This window comes from Orbicella franksi, chromosome 9 (assembly GCF_964199315.1).
Source record: "Orbicella franksi chromosome 9, jaOrbFran1.1, whole genome shotgun sequence".
Taxonomy (NCBI): domain Eukaryota; kingdom Metazoa; phylum Cnidaria; class Anthozoa; order Scleractinia; family Merulinidae; genus Orbicella; species Orbicella franksi.
Genome location: NC_138153.1, coordinates 4,762,301 through 4,778,331, shown reverse-complemented (window position 1 = coordinate 4,778,331; position 16,031 = coordinate 4,762,301). Strand labels below are relative to the sequence as shown.

At 41.2% G+C, this 16,031-nt stretch overlaps 1 protein-coding gene across 1 annotated transcript in view; it reads right to left on the bottom strand.

The window, feature by feature from the left end:
* Nucleotides 1-753: 753 nt before the first annotated feature.
* The window catches only part of LOC145497469 (uncharacterized), an 18,497-nt gene continuing 3,219 nt past the window's right edge, over nt 754-16,031 (bottom strand). The window contains exon 2 of the mRNA XM_081477269.1: nt 754-16,031. This exon is cut by the window's right edge and continues 2,224 nt beyond it. Coding sequence (XP_081333395.1) covers nt 2,173-4,920 — 2,748 coding nt within the window. The 5' untranslated portion in view covers nt 4,921-16,031 and the 3' untranslated portion in view covers nt 754-2,172.

The window sequence follows — 16,031 nt, the reverse complement described above, 5'->3', positions numbered from 1 at the left end:
TACGTGAGTCGGGATGTTTTGCCGTAGTGGCTACCACGTCGGGTTTATTTCGCTTCTCTGGCCCTTTTCAACGGACATCTCAGCATTTTAAGAATTCCATTGGATAATATAACCTTTGAACTCAATTTAAGTCAAAGATTGTGTCAAGGTTACCTTTCATAAGCCTGTAAATCCGTATCCTGAATTTACGATAAGTTTTGGCAAAGGTGTTGGAATGGCGAAGCGAGTCAAGTGAAATATTCATGTTGAGCACGAGGTTGTTTTTCTTCGGTTAAGTTTGCTTTGAGGGTTTAGTGAAGATGTTTTATATCTGGATAACTATACGATGCTATTTTGCTTCTTTGAGTATTGATATATTTGTGTTCTTCACTCGATATTCTTTGAGATATTTGTCTCTGAAATTGTATATTTCATCCACCAAATTGTTATGGTACAAAGTGTATGGCATTCGCTTTCGCTGAGAAATAATCTGTTCGTCCTACCGAATAACGGCCATCGTCCTTTGAGCGAAACCATTTGGCTGTGAGAAACTAAATAAAAGAGATTTTAAACTCCTTAGCCGATGTTTCTTTCATCTTTGTATTTCGCTTTGCTTGCTAAACTGAAAATTTGGCAGACCACCGAGACGTACTCTCCTCAGACCTTTTCAGTCAAGGCAGCCGTAGTAGCACCAGCCGTAGTGATTTGCTTAAACTCCCTAATGACAGGCCACACGACGGAAACGTTGGATATTTTGAATCTAATTACATAGCAGTCAGTTAATCCAGTATTGTCAGCACAGCTACTATCCTTTAATTTCTGAAAGCTGTCCAATTTGGGATTTAATTTGGACAGTTTTCAATAAGAACTTTGACTAAAAAAGCAGAAACTGTCCAATTTGGGAAAAAATGGGAGTTTGTCTCAGCCAATGAAATCAAGCTATTAACCTTCCAAAGATTATCGAAGGCCACACGAAACCTTCCGAAGATTTCCGAAGATCCCCCGAACACTCCCGAAGATTCCGAAGATCCCCGAACACTTCCCAAGATTTCCGAAGATAACCCGAACAATTCCAAAGACTTCGGAAGATCACCCGAACACTACCAAAGATTTCCGAATATCACCCGAACATCTCCGAAGATTTCCAAAGATTACCTGAGTACTTCCGAAGATCGTCCGAACACTTCCGAAGATTTCCGAAGATCACCCGAACACTTCCCAGGATTTCCGAAGACTTGTGACAATTTCCGGCGATCTCCGAAGATCACCGGATATTTTCGAAGCTTTCCCAAGTCTCGGAAGATCGAGGGCCCAGTCTGTTTTTCTTCAGAGACAGTTACTGTAGTTTTCCTTGCAAAGCTGTATTACCTCACAAGCTATATAATTAATAAGTAACAGGACTACATGCTTGCCCAATTTGGAAATAATTGGATTCAAAAACTTCCTCTGACAGCCAAATTGGACTTGGCCTGCGGCCTCGTCCTATTTTAGCTGTCCTCGGAATTTTTTTCATGCAATTATTTCCAAATTGGACAGCTTGTAGTCCTATTATATATACTAATTTAAGCACTTCTTTCAAATCTTCATGCACTCTACTAGTTTCTCGTTATTAATGTTAACAAATTTCCAACCCTGGTTACAGCATTTAAGCAATAAGGGCACTGTCCGGAAACTGAAAAAAACTGAAATCGATAGATTAATTCATGGCTTTACGTCCTTCGAATATTCTGCAATAACCTAAACGTTGAAGCTATTATCCAACTAGGAAAAAGGTTCTATTGGACCATGTTCTTCACCGCCGTATTCGCTTTTTCGCTGCTTCTCCGCCTTTTGTTTTTTTCCTTGCCCAGTCCCTGGATTTTCAATCAGGAGTCCTCCTACGACAGAAAATTTGGCAGGAAACCTGATCTCCCACTTCGTTCTTCTGTACTTGTCGACGAATGACAACGAGATATCCTGACTTCTTGTGTCGCGAGACATGTCCACATTACCCACAGCAATTTCCTTTACACCCTCAAGTACGCTCTGGAGCTTTTTATTACCCTCGTCGCCCGAGTACCACTGTGTGTCTGTTGTGATCGCTTTTTGGAACTGGGCTGCCTGTGGAGCCGGATAAAGCAAGTTTGGTTGCTCTACAGCCAAAGAATACCTTGGCGGATTATCGTAGTCCCACCTTAGTATAGGATTGGATGCCTATGGAGCTTCACTAAGCCAACTGCCTTCCTTTATATAAGAAACCATATTCTTCACCGCCTTGCTCGCGTTTTCGCTGCTTCTCCGCCTTTGTTTTTTTTCTTTGCCAGTCCCTGGGTTTTGAATCAGGAGTGCTCCTGCGACAGGAAATTTTGCAGGAAACCTGATCTCCCACTCCGTTCCTCTGTACCTGTCGACGAATGACAACGAGATATCCTGACTTCTTGTGTCGCGAGTTATGTCCACACCACTCAGAGCAATTTCCTTTACACCCTCAAGTACGCTCTGGAGCTCTTTATTACCTTCGTCGCCCGAGTACCACTGTGTGTCTGTTGTGACCGCTTCTTGGAACTGGGTTGCCCGTGGAGCTGGATGAGGCAAGTTTGGTTTCCCTACTTCCAAAGGATACCGTGGTGGATTATCGTAGTCCTCCCTTGGTATCGGATCCTCCTTGATGTCGGACGAATATGGAGCTTCACTAAGCCAACTGCCTTCCTTTATATAAGAAACCATGTTCTTCACCGCCTTGTTCGCGTTTTCGCTGCTTTTCCGCCTTTGTTTTTTTTCTTTGCCAGTCCCTGGGTTTTGAATCAGGAGTGCTCCTGCGACAGGAAATTTTGCAGGAAACCTGATCTCCCACTCCGTTCCTCTGTACCTGTCGACGAATGACAACGAGATATCCTGACTTCTTGTGTCGCGAGTTATGTCCACACCACTCAGAGCAATTTCCTTTAAATCCTCGAGTACGCTCTGGAGCTCTTTATTACCTTCGTCGCCCGAGTACCACTGTGTGTCTGTTGTGACCGCTTCTTGGAACTGGGTTGCCCGTGGAGCTGGATGAGGCAAGTTTGGTTTCCCTACTTCCAAAGGATACCGTGGTGGATTATCGTAGTCCTCCCTTGGTATCGGATCCTCCTTGATGTCGGACGAATATGGAGCTTCACTAAGCCAACTGCCTTCCTTTATATAAGAAACCATGTTCTTCACCGCCTTGTTCGCGTTTTCGCTGCTTTTCCGCCTTTGTTTTTTTTCTTTGCCAGTCCCTGGGTTTTGAATCAGGAGTGCTCCTGCGACAGGAAATTTTGCAGGAAACCTGATCTCCCACTCCGTTCCTCTGTACCTGTCGACGAATGACAACGAGATATCCTGACTTCTTGTGTCGCGAGACATGTCCACATCAACCAGAGCAATTTCCTTTAAATCCTCGAGTACGCTCTGGAGCTCTTTATTACCTTCGTCGCCCGAGTACCACTGTGTGTCTGTTGTGACCGCTTCTTGGAACTGGGTTGCCCGTGGAGCTGGATGAGGCAAGTTTGGTTTCCCTACTTCCAAAGGATACCGTGGTGGATTATCGTAGTCCTCCCTTGGTATCGGATCCTCCTTGATGTCGGACGAATATGGAGCTTCACTAAGCCAACTGCCTTCCTTTATATAAGAAACCATGTTCTTCACCGCCTTGTTCGCGTTTTCGCTGCTTTTCCGCCTTTGTTTTTTTTCTTTGCCAGTCCCTGGGTTTTGAATCAGGAGTGCTCCTACGACAGGAAATTTTGCAGGAAACCTGATCTCCCACTTCGTTCCTCTGTACCTGTCGACGAATGACAACGAGATATCCTGACTTCTTGTGTCGCGAGACATGTCCACATCAACCAGAGCAATTTCCTTTAAATCCTCGAGTACGCTCTGGAGCTCTTTGATACCTTCGTCGCCCGAGTACCACTGTGTGTCTATTGTGATGGCTTCTTGGAACTGGGCTGCCCTTGGAGAACATAAAGCGTTGACGACTTCAGAAGCTCTTGGTCTTTCAACTGGGTCATGGTTGGTACAAGCGCGGTTAACATCTCGTACACGTACCCAGACTGTCGATTGTTTCAAGTGGTATTCTGGATCACAGGAGGGACGTTTTCGTTGTCGTTGCAAGTTTATAATGTCAATCGGGAGTTGATAGCCATCCCGCTTGTAAGGGCATAAATCTCCAGGGTTTATGAGGCAGTAAAATACAAGTCCAAGTGCCCAGATATCAACTTTCTTTAGATCATCCAATGACAGCTTTCTACCTGGCACCATTGCTTCTGGTAACAAGATCTCTGGTGCCATGAAAGGAATTGTTCCTCTGAGTACCTGGTTAGTTCCGGGATCATTCAGTCTGGTGGTCTGCAGTAATTGTGAACGGCTCTCACCAAAATCCGCCAGCTTGCACACCACTGGTCTTACTGCCTTAATCCTTCTGATATGCTGCCAGTCTTGAAGAGCGGAATAATGTTGATTGGAAATCAGAATGTTCATAGGCTTCAAGTCACGGTGCACGATTTCATGTTCATGTAGGTGTAAAAGTCCTTTGGCAACATCAACTGCAATCTTTGGTATCAGATGATCAAATCCATTATCCTCGGTTTTGGACATTTGGGCAATCTCTGACAGAAACATATCTAGGGTGTTAACCTTGATGTCTTGATGTCTGAAATCAAAAACCACGTATTCCATTATGATAGTGAGGGGATCCATGCAAATACCATACATTCGGACGATATTTTCATGATGAAGTCCAGTTAATAACTTGGCTTCCTTCATGAAAAGTTTTCTAGCAACATCACCCGCGACCAGTGATTGGTGCATCACTTTCATCACAACTGGATTGGTCACTTCCGGTTCATCACAGTGTGCTAAATAGACTGTTCCAAAAGTACCACGTCCAAGTTGTTTTTGAATTTTTAGTTTTCCGTAATCCCAAACTTTAATTCCGTCTTCCATCCTAAGTGGATCAGCTTAATTATCTCTGAAAATAAAACATTAAAACAAAATATATTTTTTTGTATTTTTCTGAGAAACCATAAGAACATCCAAGTGTGCAATGGACGTGGTTTGGTTCTTTTAAACTAAAAAACGACTTGATCAGATGAGCAAATAACCTTAGTGCAAATAACCCTACAACCTTGGTCACAAGGGTTGGAAAAAAATCATTCTATACACATTTTGCCCCTCCCCACCCCTGAGCATCGTTGACAAAACACTTTCATCTAACACAAGCTTGCATTTTACCATTTTCCAACATTGAATGGGGGAATGGGGTTGTTGACACTCATTCTGTAGGTATTACAATTGTGATTTCATGATTTTGGCAGTTTCCAACACAATTTGTCCATGATTGTAGCAATTAACCTAAGTGCAAACCTACATTTGTTTCAATGAATGGGTATTGTAAAGATCATCAATTTTCCGTTTCAAGAGTGACCACCAGGGTTTGTCTAGTATTGCAACTGTGCCATGGTGGTTGCAAAAGTTGTGGTGTGTGGTGATCGGGATAAGGCAGAGATGGTCATCAAGATAGTGGCTGCGAGTGTTGATAATTACTAAAAGGAGTTTTCTCTAGCATTCTCTCTAGATTCAAAATGACGGTTAAGTACTTTCACATACCACTGTGCTGTTGGCTGTGATGATGGTGATGATATTGGTTATAGTGACTACTGATTTGTTAATGATCAGCTTATGATCCTGTTTACGATCGTGGCAGTTGCAGTATTGGTGGAGGTGAAGTCGGTCATAACCAAGAATCTTTAGAACCATGCTCGCCTTGCAAAATCTTGCAATTTCTTTGACAATGTAATGCAGCTGGTTGACATGAAATTATTTCGCTTTCAAGTGCCAAAGAACTTGTACAGATTGCAATTTACCGATTATATAGCACTTGCTTTTTTTAACTATGGTTTCTGTCCTCGCACGCATGCAAGAACGAAAACAAGCACTAAACATTTCGTAGACCGCGAATATCACATAATCAAAGAAGATCATAGCAAGCCGTAAGGAACATCATATTTATGCAATCTGCTCATGATTCTGTACATGTTCTCTATCATAGCGACACACGCAATTTCCCAGTAAACTAATTTTCCTTGTTAAAAACATCAATTCTGTTACAATTTCATCTAGGAAAATACAGATTAAAAGCACTGTGAAAAGGGTATCAGCCAACGCACCGCATTCAGTGCAAACATCGAAACAAAATGGCGTCGTGAAATGGAGTCTATATTTACGTACCACTGGTCAATTGATGGCGAAAGCACACCTCTCGTCTGTCTTCGGTTTTGAAGCAGTGATATCACACTTACAAGACTCATTTCCTTCCGCTTTCCAGCGAACTGGAAAGTATGTTTTCTATTCCAAACGTTCGTCTTCCCTTAAGGAATGGTTGACTACGAGTGGGTTCAAAGCTTCAAGATGGAAGTTCCTGGAATTTTCAGCAGTTCTCCTTTCATTGGAATCTTCTAATGGCTAAGCAATGAAACATTTAGGGGCAGTACGTGTAAATTTCTGATTTTCTGGTCGAATTCAGATTGCTTGGAAGCGTGACATGTCGTACACGTCGCAAAAACAACTCACCAGTTTCCCAGAATTTTAATTAAACCTTGGATCATGATCAATAGGCGGAGCAAGTACAATCACAGGCGGCCCAGACGTTGAATACGATTAATACGTGACATTATGCTGTTGGCGATTGCGTTACAATTTTAGCCGATTATAAGACAATGTATGAGAATGCTTCGAAAATTACTCTAAATGCTACGTGTAGAAAATAATTTGAATAAAATGGCTTACCTTGTGTTTGCATTGCGTTATTTTGATGTCTCTGGGTTCCTGGAGGTGGTTTAGAGCCATTTAGGCGAGTTTTACTTTCTGGCGGTTTGCTTCTCCTAAAGAGAAACGAAAGGTGGGCGACCCACTGGCCCGACGGCCCGCACTCAAAGCTCCGTAAATTCCACAAAAATGCTCCAATCTCGTCAAAATTGCCTTATGGCAGCCGTCGATAACTCTTCTTCTCATTCGCTTTCTCCCAAGGTTCCTAAGTTTATCTTAACCGCCGGAGAATCGCTGGTTTTCCAGCTCTTGCTTTCTATTTCTGCTCCGTCTCGATCCGTATCCGATTATCTTGGGCACAGGATTTGAATTTCTAGCTTAACGACCTCGCCATCGTGACAAAGTCGACTCCAACCGTCGAGAGGCACGGGACATTTTTTGATCATGCAAATTGCACCGTGCCGCGGTGTTAACTGAAATTAGCGCCTAAAAGCACTGTTAACTGCAAAAATACAAGGGGCAAACAATGTTCAGCTGAATTTAGCACCTAAAAGCACTGATAACTGCAGCGAGAGATGGCAACGAGTAACTGACCAATACCCCGTGCCTCTCGACGGTTGGAGGCGACTTTGTCACGAACCCAGAGTAATTTTCGAAGCATTCTCATACATTGTCTTATAAACGGCTAAAATTGTAACGCAATCGCCAACAGCATAATGTCACGTATAAATCGTATTCAACGTCTGGGTCGCCTGTGGAACAATTGACAGTTCGTTCCGACTTTTCCAAGAACCCCGACGCAATAACAATGTGCAAATCACGGGAAAAAGGCGAAGTATTACACCACCTTGGTTTGACGGTTCAATGCTTGTTGTTTGATTACTTTCTGACTGAACCAGAATTTTCCTTCGGTCAAGGAGCGAGTTGTTCAATTTGCCAAGTTATCAGAAACTCGTGGCAGGCATTTACAGGAATTGGGAGTTTAACTTCGAAACGTCGACTTAATAATTATCATCGTACACGATTCAACAAGGCGGAACAAAGATGGAGAACATGACCAACAAAGAAAACTTGTTCTTTGATCCTGCTACAGGAAAGCTCTGCACTTCAAGACCAGCAAATGACAAGGCTATAGCCGTGGACATGAACCGACAAGGGTCAGGTGGATTTTTCGCTTTTACAGCGAAGGGAGCAAGACATGATTTCATACGGTTTCCCAACATGGCAGCTGATTTAGAGTGCCTCAACGTTCATTGCATTGTGTTGAACTAAACAGTTTTTATACGGGATACTGAGGACACCAATATGCAAGATTTATGTCTTCGTTGTGTTTAAACTGATAACCTGCTCAACATTAGTAGGGAGCAAGGCTAACGCTTGTACTGACCGTAAATCTATTTGTATCAACCTGTCTGGCGTTTCACTGTCTACTTAATTCAGAGCTTCTGAAATGTAGAGATCTCTGACTGCAGCTTTAAGAAACAATGAGCTTCTTAAATTTTACCCATATATATATAATTAGAAAATTGCATAATAAATCTTTGTATCGTATAGTCGTATAGTCTCCGTGCAGTGTCCCACTACGTACGATATGGCCGGCAATGCGATCAAAGCCCTGTCAACATGGTGGCCGGCGACAATAACCTTAGTGATTGACTAGGGAATTTTGAATGGTCTACAGAAGAAGAGCCAACCTAATATTAGTCTTTCTGTTCACTACCTCGTGGCTTCTATTGTAAGTGATGTTTCTGTTTATTGAAATTGCAAGGTAAAGCATGTTGATTGTATATAACGTAGCGTATAGCAGGTATGAAACTAAGAATTAAATTAAGGCATAGTTAGTAACTATGATTAAGATTTCCTGACCTTGAATGTTCACCGTAATCGAAATGAAACGTCCATGCACCCGAGCACGGGTGTCAACTCTGGATGGTTCAACTGGATTGTTGGGATAAACACTATGAAATAGTTCACAGTCGTGGCTGTTCGCGTAGTAGCAAGCGATTCCGGCTGCTTGTCACAATACTCGACTAGTCACAGTGTATAGCCAAAAAAAGAAACTTTTGAGTATCCCGCCACCTGACAATCTTTAACAAGACAACTTATCCGCATCTACATTTTTGTTAGGTTGTATGAGAATTGCAACATATCTCAAGACTTAATGCACTATGAAACTGTCTTGCAGCTCTCGCATGACCTTTCCCAGTGGGATAATCTCTTTTAAGGGCGTTATGGGCGGACCCAAAGGACATAGCTTTTGAGAGGTTTTGGTCTGAAAAAGCACGTAGGTAATTTCCAATGTCGCCTTTCAGTTAGGCAAGGAAGAGTCAGTTTGGTCCTGCAAAGGATGAGAAACTGATACTGGAAGAAACTGAGAAAATAACTCCATGTTCTCTTTCGATAACTTTTTTCGGACCTAGAATTTCTCGGATCGAAATGCTTTACATACTATATACGCAACAGTTCCTTGTGGCCTTTGAGAATAATATCATCAATTTAAGGACTTCTTCGCGCCCTAGTTTCAGTTTTTATCATTAATGCTAACAAATTTCTAACTACTGGCTGCAACTTTTAAGAAATAGAGGCACTGTCCAGAAACTGAATGGACCCTGAATGGATCGCCGTTAATGACTATACATTCTTCGATCATTTTCCAATAAACTAAGCGTTGAAGTCAGTATCATCCAACTGGAAAACAAGGTCCTATTGACTAAGTCTAGTTCACTGTTGGGATGCAACCATTAGGCCATGAAGCTGCCTGTCTTTATGCAAAAAAATTATGTTCTTCACTGCCTGACTCTCGTTGAAGCAGCCGCTCTAAATTCGTACTTTTGGTTTGTAAGTCCCTGCGGGTTTTCAATTAGGGTTGCTCCTACGCGAGGAAAACTAGCAGGAAACTTGATCTCCCACTTCTTCCTAGAGACTTCGTCGACGAACGACAACGAGATATCCTGATTTCTTGTGTCGCGAGTCATAGGCCCGGGTCGCACTAGAGCCAATTTTGTTTGCTTAAAATATTTCCAATTTTTGAAGAGGAAAAAATTGGCAAAAATTTCGCAAGTTCCAAATTTTGGCAGTGGTCGCATTAGGCCAACATACTGGAACCAAAACGTTAGTGATTGAAATATACGTAACAAGATCTGTATTTCTCAATTAGTAATCATGCGAGAGTTTAAAACTCCTTGCAGATTTTTATCCACGTTGTGTGTTCTTGACTCTCCGCTATACAGCAACTCGTGAATTCCGGCCCATAGTTGGACGAGCAGTTTTACTCGGCTTGCGTTTGTGTTGTTGCTTGCGCCTTTTGCGGTCGAAGAAGATTGTCTCGCTGAAGCCATCTCTTCAAATTGCTGCCAGTAACCAGATCCAGGGTATGAGTCATAAGAATTTGAATAAAAACGCCGCTCATTTTCCTCGTTTGCATTGAAATAACTGTAAAAAGCGTCAGATGGACCGGGTAAAAAATGATTTTGTCCCGCCGTCAAAGTTATTTTCTCGCCGTAATTTTATCCAGGCATGTTTTAAACAAATATGACAGTTAAATGGTTAAAATAACAAAATTGTTTGCTTTGCCAAAATTTGGAAGCCTCCGAGGCAGCACTTCAGCTTCTTTGAAGATTGGCGAAATTTTGGCAGCCAGCAAAAATTTGGCAAGTTTTTGAAACCGGGGGTCGCACTTATTTTACGCTACTTGTTGACAGATCTTGACAGATTAATTACTTATACAAACGAAATTGGCTCTAGGGCGACCCGGGCCATATCAACATCTCCCATAGCCATTTCCTTAAAACCCTGGAGTACGTTCTGGAGTTTTTTTGTTACCTCCGTCGCCCGAGTACCACTGTAGGACTGTTGTGGTCGCTTCGTGAAATTGGGATGTCCGTGGAACTTGATGAGACAAGTTTGGTTGCCCTGCCTGACCCAGCTGATATCGTAATGGATCATGGCAGTCACTCCTTGGCATTGGCTCCGAAAACGACTTTCTTTTATTAAATGGGTTCTTGCCGGGAAGCTTTTCCAGCCTTCCTCTTTCTTGTTGGGGCGTCTGGTACGGGAGGCCATATCATTCAGAAGTGGTATGAGTTCAAGACTGGTGATCAAGAAACCGATCGCTATGGTTGAGTTTATCGATTGGTGATTGAAAATGTCGATCGCTGTAGTTGGAGTAGTCTGTCGTTCGTCGCCAATTCATAGCTCTCATGTCGCCGTTTCAAGGCCGTGTCGCTTGTCGGAATTTACCCCTTACAGGGTCTCTAGTCTGCACTTGGTGGGTCATAGTGCCAGGCGTTCCTAGCGGAGAGCGCGAAAACTGGTGATGATTTGCAACACGAAGACGGAACAGGTTGTGCATGTGATGCTCAGACGAACACCTTAATGATGTTGAAGAAATCAGGGATCTTCGTGAAGAGAACTTCGAAGGTGAGGCAAACAACATGAAATTGGGTAAAAAATAAAAAAAGCTCAACGAAGCAACTTCAATACTAAATATATATTTAAGCTGAAGTCTTGTGTTAAATATCCTGGATGTTTTATTTGTTTATATTGTGTTTTTGTAGTGCACGATTTGATGTCATTATTGCGATACGAAGCCCGAGTAAACGTTCTTGAAGCGTATAGTTTTATAACAGCTCTGCACCATAAATTTACGTCTATCACAAATTTTCAGACCCTGTTCGATGTATGGCACAGGAAAGCATTATTATCTCCCACTCGAACCATCATTTATAATGCATTAATTTAAATGACAAGTTGTCACACTTTATTATCTGTAAACATGAACAAATACAGACATGTAGCTCTCGCCCAAACAATCTGAAGAACAGCAACTTTGAAGGGGCAGTTTGTACGGTGATGGACAAAACACTGACCCCTAGTCCATGGACTACCCTAATGGACTACCCAAATGGACTACCCTAAAATGGACTACCCCTAAAAAATACTATTCCAGATGAGTGGTATGTTAAGAAGCTGCGATTATATACTTACACTGCACGGAGGATGCTTTTCTTTTCACTCCGCATCGCCTTCAGCCGCCATTTTGAATAACTATAGTGAATAAAATTGATCCAATCCAGACAACTCTTTTCTGAAAACGTATATTTAGAAAATAAAGATGTTGTTGTTATTGTTGTTGTTACTGTTGCTAAAGGGACAGTCTCTGGGATGTTGTGGCATAGTGGGCTTAATAGCGACTTTGTTGATGATTTGCCCAAGTGTACTGTTTCAAAATTGGTCCATACTCCAGCAACAAAGGAGGAGGAAGCTTCGATAGACTACCATATACTGAGTCTTGCAAAACACAAAAATTTCCACATAATTATAGTCCAGGCCAGCCAAGAATACTACTGCTTCCACTCCACTCTGAATTTTTGTAGCGTAGTCGTTGGAATTTCTTGCTGTCCCATAGCTTTATCCTCATTCCCATTTCTGTTTCATTTTGATACACAGGAAAAAACCAGAAGACTAGCTGCTTCTGTGCCTTAATTTTCGGCACAAAACAAGCAAAACAAATCATGAGTAACATCCTGAAGATCATTTTGTCTGTTCGAGAAAGACTGAGCTACTGAATCACATGGGAACAAGACTGAGTTGTCCGCAGAATATTTGATTTGATTCGAGTCTACACTTTTTGTGTACAGCGGTTGTTTTATTCACTATAGTTATTAAAAGTGGCGGCTGAAGGCGATGCAGAACGAAAAGAAAAGCATCCTCTGTGCAGTGTAAGTATATAATCGCAACTTCTTAACATACCACTCATCTGAAATAGTATTTTTTAGGGGTAGTCCATTTTAGGGTAGTCCATTTGGGTGGTCCATTAGGGTAGTCCATGGACTAGGGGTCAGTGTTTTGTCCATCACCCATTTTGTACTGAGGAAAAAACACAACCTGTGAGCTAACACAACTCAGTGCTCCACTCCAGATGCTCTTCGTGACCTAAGATTTTAATTGCATTTTAGGCCATCCCCCCCCCTTTTTTTTTCGTTTATTGTCAAATGCATTTTCTGATTTTGGGTCAGTCGGTCGGAAAAGGAAAAAAACAAAACAAAAATAAAATTGGAAAAGGAGTCTAGAGCTAGGAGGCCCGGTACCTCAGCATAATATCCGTGGAGCCTGGAAACAACAAGGTGTGGTTATAAAGTCAACATCGCGGCAATGGAGGAAGGAAAAAGTCGACGCCGTTGTTAAAATCAAACGAGAACAGGGAAAAACTAAAAATCTGTAATGCAGAAAATAGCCTTGTTTCAGATTAAAGTGACAATTGTTTGAAATAATGTGTCATTGCCTTCATTGCCTTCTATGTAACTTTTCTTTTTTTTGTTTTTTTTGAAAACGCGAAAATCTGGGTTGGTCGGACGACGCTAAACAGAGAAAAAAAAGGGGATGGCCTAATAATAAGATCATAAAATGATGACATTTATGTAGTTTCTGCTTTGCTGCTTCCAAATTGCTGGCCTACCAGTTGAGTTGACAAGGGCATAAAAAGAATGAAACAACAATAGAACAATAGGCTAAAGTGCAAGCTAAACAGTGAAAACTGCTATGTTTCATCTGGTTTCTTTGTTTTAGTGTCTTTCATGGGCAGTAAAAGGTTGCAACAAAATTGCCTCTTTTTCCTGTCTGCTATGCTTGTCCAATTTGGAAATAATTGGATTCAAAAAATTCCTCTGACAGCCAAATTGGACTTGGCCTGCGGCCTTGTCCAATTTTGGCTGTCCTCGGAATTTTTTTCATGCAATTATTTCCAAATTGGACAGCATGTAGTCCTATTACATATACAAATATGACTTAGGTCATCATTAATACTATGGTTTCTAAGTTGAGGGGTTTCTTGGGAAATAAAGTTCCGTTTGAGATCAGTTTTATGCAAATTTAAACAAAGGCGCATCTCTGGCCTGTCGTGTTAAAAGGAAGGAAACTTGTTATTCTTATAAATCACTTCGTCCTCTTCATTAGTAGTTAGTTTAATTTATCGGTTACAGCACTTATCTCTAATCGTACCTCTTTGATTCGCTTCTCTGTGGTTCGTATTAGGACGAGACTACTTGATTAATTGCACGCGAGGCTGATGTTTACCCTGTGCTGCCGAAGCGAATTAAATGAAAAGGTACAATTTCATCTGGTCATACAAAGTCAAAGACTTGATGCTGTAAGACATCAGGAGAGTAGAAAAGATTTCTGAATCGTTTATTGCAAACTGGGTACGGTATTGGGTAGGCCAACTCTAGGGCCTTAAATTGCCTGAAGTCGCCCTACGTCACCTTAAGTTGCTATCGGTTATGCAATGTTTAAAAGGTTTCGACACGCTCAAATTTCCCCTGTAGGAAGTTATTAGACCTATAACTGTCATGTTAGGGTAAACTCCACTCCAACCCTATGGAGGAGGAGGTGCGAAGGCCCAATGGTTGGTGCAATGGACCCCTATTGGGGATCAATGCATTGTGTTTGTACTCTCATAGTGCCTCCCCTCACCCAGATGCATAAATTGGTACTGGCTATGGAACATGGGGGAGGGGGTGCAGCAGAGGTAACCTCAATAGGTATTTATTAGGTAAATTAGGTATTTAGGTTTTTTTTTTTTTTAAACACTCGTTCCCAATGCATTAGAGCCATCTAAAACTCCCCTTAAAGGGCCCTAGTCAGCCACTCCTTTGTTTTTGTTTACGTACAAGAGTTTGGCCATTATATTTCATTCAGAGCATGTCAAAGTAAAGAAAATCACTGTGAAACTACTAATTTAAAAGATAAAGGGACATACTATCAGGAACACTACTTATAGTAAAGCAATAAGATTCCGCTTCAGCATGCAATATCAATAATTTTGATGGCATCTAAAATAGCAGAGGCTGACTAGTTTAGGGTCCTTTAAGAAGCTGCGAACCCTGCAATTACTGTATTATGCCTCAAAGCCATGGCTCCCTTATACATGAAAAACCTAATATTATAATAGTCCTGCACCTGTCTAACCCCCATGTTAGCAGGAATAATTTCTACATGTAGACAATACTCAAATAGGAATGACAATCTGATGTATAATCTCCCACAGATGGCTTTTTATTTCTATTAAGTTTTAATTTATTTCTTGTATTTCATTGTAAAAGAGCTAATCAAAAAGATGGCACTGTGTTATCATCAGGAAATATATTATTAAAATATCGAAAGAGATAACAAATGACTATACTGCAATAATTTCATTAAGCTTATTACTTTTTGTAAGATATTACTGATCAATCAAATCTTTCAAATACTACAGTGAATAAACAACAAAAGTGAGAGGTGTCCCAGATCATCAAGATAAAAAGAAAAAAAAAGAAAGATATTTCTGGGTCCCTGAAAAGGACTGAGCAACTTTGGATTGCCATGCCATTTGCGAAACTCCCATGCCAAAATTGACAGTGAGTGAAGTCTTGGAGCCGAATGGCTCATAGCTGTCGGAGCTTATCCCGGTTTCTGTAGCATGAAGCAGCTAGAAGTATTTCTACTCCCCCTGGATGGGATGCTAGTCCATTGCAGGTCACTCCCCTGCAATTTGTTAGGTTTCCCCAACAATTTGGCAGTACCCATTTATACACCTGGGTGGAGAGAGGCACTCTGAGAGTTAAGTGTCTTGCCCAAGAACACAACACAGTGTCCCCGGTCAGGGCTTGAACCCGGACTGCGCGCTCTGGGAACGAACGCACTAACCATGAGGCCACCGCGCCTCCCCCAAAAAAACACATTACCAGCGGAGATGCCAAAAATATGGCAGATAAGTCTACCAAGATAACCATAATTAATAGTCTGGGAAGCATTGTAAAATAAACGCATGTAAATAAGCTAAATTAATTTTAATTTCCCTGTTGTTTGAATTATGGAAAATATACAAATATTTTAAATTAAATCAAGATATCTTAAAATAATTTAAAATTTTTGTCACTGTGAATATGTTTTTAAAAAGTTTCGCTTGATATTGGTTTTTATTGTGATATCTTCACTAATATTCATGCTACCTTGTTGGTATTTATTGTTATTATTATTCTTATAATAGTAACTGTCCGGTGTTGTGGTAATTCTTTCTTTAATAGTATTTTTTTAAAAATGGTTTGAAATCTGGCCCGGTTGTTTGAAAGCTGGTTAGCGCTAAGCCAGGATTAAAAGTTAAAAGAAGTAATATTTCTTTTTGTACAAGTGTAGAAATATCTTTCACTGCTTATGGTTGTGAAGATGAACCAAACTCAAAACTGAAAGACAAACAACATAAACAGAAAACTGGACCGAAAAGTTACAAGACTGAAATCAAAATCCTAATCCTG